The 3,347-nt window shown below is 45.2% G+C and overlaps 1 protein-coding gene across 1 annotated transcript; it reads right to left on the bottom strand.

The window, feature by feature from the left end:
- Positions 1 to 1,154: 1,154 nt before the first annotated feature.
- Positions 1,155 to 3,050, bottom strand: LOC109735975 (F-box/LRR-repeat protein At3g26922-like). Its single transcript, XM_073504573.1, has 4 exons — positions 2,172 to 3,050; positions 1,922 to 2,080; positions 1,644 to 1,839; positions 1,155 to 1,252 (listed from the first exon to the last, which is right to left on the bottom strand). Exons 1-4 carry the CDS (start codon positions 3,048 to 3,050, stop codon positions 1,155 to 1,157), a joined length of 1,332 nt encoding a protein of 443 aa, XP_073360674.1.
- Positions 3,051 to 3,347: the final 297 nt, after the last annotated feature.

Genomic DNA, 3,347 nt, shown 5'->3' on the forward strand with positions numbered 1-3,347 from the left:
TTCATAGGGGCGAGTGTGTACATGTGTATGAGCGTCTGCACTGTACTGTGTTAAAAAAATGACTTGCAGAAGTTATTTTGTGTACAAAACAGTAGTAAGCAAACAAAGCTAAGAATGACCCCCTTCCTCGTCATGTCTTAGGTTCACTACAGCCTGCATCAGCCAACACTTTGGCCAGTTCAATCACCCTTTGCTTTCAAGGAGGCTCATCTACAAACAAAGGTAAGCAGCATCATTACTGATATCATCTGCAAGTCACGACCTGATGTGATGCAAAGTTTAAATGGCCAAAGTTAAGGAGCACAATGAGATTCGTAAGAACCATATCTGTATCGACTTAAGTAGGAGAGATTACATTTTGAAGTTGAAAAGGGAGATGGAACAATCCCAAGCTAAGACCTAATATCGTGCTATCAACATCCGGAGAAGAGAACAATCTGGTAGCGCAAATTGGTTCCTTGAGTTCTCTGCATATATGTGGATTTCAGAGATATCTGTCCACCACCTTTAGGCACTTGTATATGGCTATTTCTTGCTTCGCATGTTGACCCTTCTATTTATCTAGTTATTTATATTTATTTATTGGAACAACCTTTTTGTCATTTATTTGAAGGAAAAAAATGTTAACCGGCTCTGCCATGATCTTTCCCTTGCCTCCTCACATTTGCTTAATTTGAGGGACCAATGCTAAGAACCATCCATAGTGAAGGGCCATGCTTGGACTACAAGTTAGCTAACAAAGGTCAAGGGCACCCATCGCTAGGGTTTCCGCTGCCACCCGCCATGCAGCCGCCGCCCTGCCTTGTCTCTTGTGGCCTTAGGGCCATGATGGCGCGGTGGATTCCGGTACTTGCCGGCGGGAAGGCTATGGTTTTAGGTTTTTTTAGTCTTGCACAAACTCAAAATGGCTTCAGCCTCGCACATAAAGAAAAGACGTGGTATGTAATGGAGAAGCACAAAACATGCGTGTGACTAAACAAAAAGTCCAAAAGTATAAAGCAAATAACATGGGCTCATGTTCAACACATGAACCAAATCCCAGTTGCATCCATATCTCTAGTTTTGTGTATTTTGAACAAAAAAAGGTCTTGACTCGACAACTAGAAATTTTGGGTCGAAGGAAGATAGTAAACTCATGTCAACGTTCCAAGCGTTTAATCCGATTGCTCTTGCTCTGAATCTGAATGTGAATAGTTTGACTCCTCTGAATCTGAATGTGAATAATTTGACTCCTCTAAATCTGAATATGATCCTGTACAAATATAAAAAGAATGTGCAATTAATCAGACTCGCATACCACTTGATTTAAATGGTGCGAAGAAAGAAGAAAGTTATTATTTCGTAGCAACATGAAGGCAAGGGTAAGTTGGCTTTTGTTTGGCGTATTTGGTTGTTCAATTAACTTGACAAATGCACATTGGTAAATTTCATATAAACATATATGGGAATTCAAAACTAAAATTCACCAAGACTACTAATTAACAGAATTATTGTCGGCACAAGATTTTTTTTTCCTTTGATGCTTATTATTTACACATTAGTTGTGCAATTAATTTGAAAAATATTTGTTGCAAAATTTTAAACACACATGGCATTTGAATGCATAAACTTCAAAATCTCGGAAGAATTATTGTTTGACTTACTGTCGGAAGACCAAATTCTTTTGTTGATGCTGATTAGCTCAGCAGTTACTCCACATGAACTCAGGACCTTCACAATTTTGGGAACACGCTCATCTTGGGCCAGACATTTGATCTTGACAACCCTAAGATTCTTTGATGCCAAAAACGGTTCTATTGGAGCGTAGCTTCCGTCTGTTTCTTCGGCATGTTTATATTTCTGTATAGGTTACCACAATCATCAACAATTAAATTACAAGTTCAACGGGAGAAAATGTATAAATCATAGGAAATATATATACCTTAGATAGTCGGAGGTGGAGGTTCTCGAGACTTGGTGACCGCCGGAGAAAGTAAAGTAGTGGGCTGTAATCAGGCTCCACACACCAATCATCTAGTGACAAAGTTTTGAGCTTGCTAAATGTGGTGCACCGTATTAGTTCTTTCCTGAAAGCAGCAGACTGGCCAAGGTGTGATTAGTAAGCAGACATAGTAGATCCAGCACGGATGTCAAGTGAGACTAAAATTTCAGTGGATACAACACTAACATACCGCTTGAGGCTCGATCATGAGCTCTAGATTAATGGTAGCTGACAAGCGCTCAAGGAGGAAGGAACCATCCTTATCATCAAGCTTGATAGATGCTGCTAGCAACGACGGCGTGCACTCAAACGTAGGAACCTTGCCACGGCCGCTACCCAGCTCTAAGTAGACGAGGTTTGGGACAGATATGAGAGCTCCCTTCTTGTCATAACGAGGAAAATTATAGTCCGTGATGCTAAGATACTTCACAGATTGCGAAGATACCTTGATGGGACCGTCGCAGCATATGATTGAGAAGGAGCAACGGTGCATCTTTACGGTCTCCAGGTTCGGGCAACTCGAGAAATCCAGAGAGTATTTGCTCGAGAAGATCACACCATCGAGATCCAACGTCGTGAGATGCGGGGAGGAGATGGGAGTCTCAAGCAGAACATTCAGCGGAGCCTCGTTTTTGGGATCAACGTTGTTAGGGTCATGGTCCCTGATCCGAAGCAGCCGAGCGTGGCATGACAAGGCGTACCGGATCCACAGATCGGTGTACCGTGACCGCTCGCCGTCGTCGTCTTGGGAGCCCTCATCATAGTCCTCGTAGTCGTACACCTCGCAGGCCTCGAACTCGCACGCGTGGAGGGGCGGCCGGCCACGGAGGGCGATGAGGTAGTTGACGAAGTCGTTGAGTTCACGGGCGCTCTTGAAGGAGTCGGCGCCGGTGATCCGCAGGGCCGGCGCGGACTTCCACTGGTGGCGCCAGCGGCGGGCGAGCAGGCTGGTGTGCACGGCCTCGCGCGACGGCAGGAACGAGAGCACGTGCTGGAGGACCTCGTCCGGGAGCGCGCCTAGCCGGCCTGCTCCGCGGACCCCTCTGGTCCCGCCTAGCCCCCGGCGCATCCCGCCGGGAACAGGTGATCCGCCGCACGACTACACGAGGACGAGGAAACAAGCACCGTATCGCTAGGGTTTTAATTAACATCTCAAGTGGGCTCACCGTGGTTAGAGAGCTAAGCCCGTATGGGGCTATTTCCTAACCAAGTGAATCTTTTGTGAGCCCAAAGTCGCCGGCCCAAAGACTTGGCGTAGATGGCATTGGCCCGCAGGTAAAACCCAACCTTGAAGTCCCCTCCAAAAAAAAAACCCAACCTTTTTAAGTAGTTTCAAAAAAGATAAATAAAGAAAAGAAAAACAACA

The sequence above is a fragment of the Aegilops tauschii genome, chromosome 7 (genome assembly GCF_002575655.3).
Source record: "Aegilops tauschii subsp. strangulata cultivar AL8/78 chromosome 7, Aet v6.0, whole genome shotgun sequence".
Taxonomy (NCBI): domain Eukaryota; kingdom Viridiplantae; phylum Streptophyta; class Magnoliopsida; order Poales; family Poaceae; genus Aegilops; species Aegilops tauschii.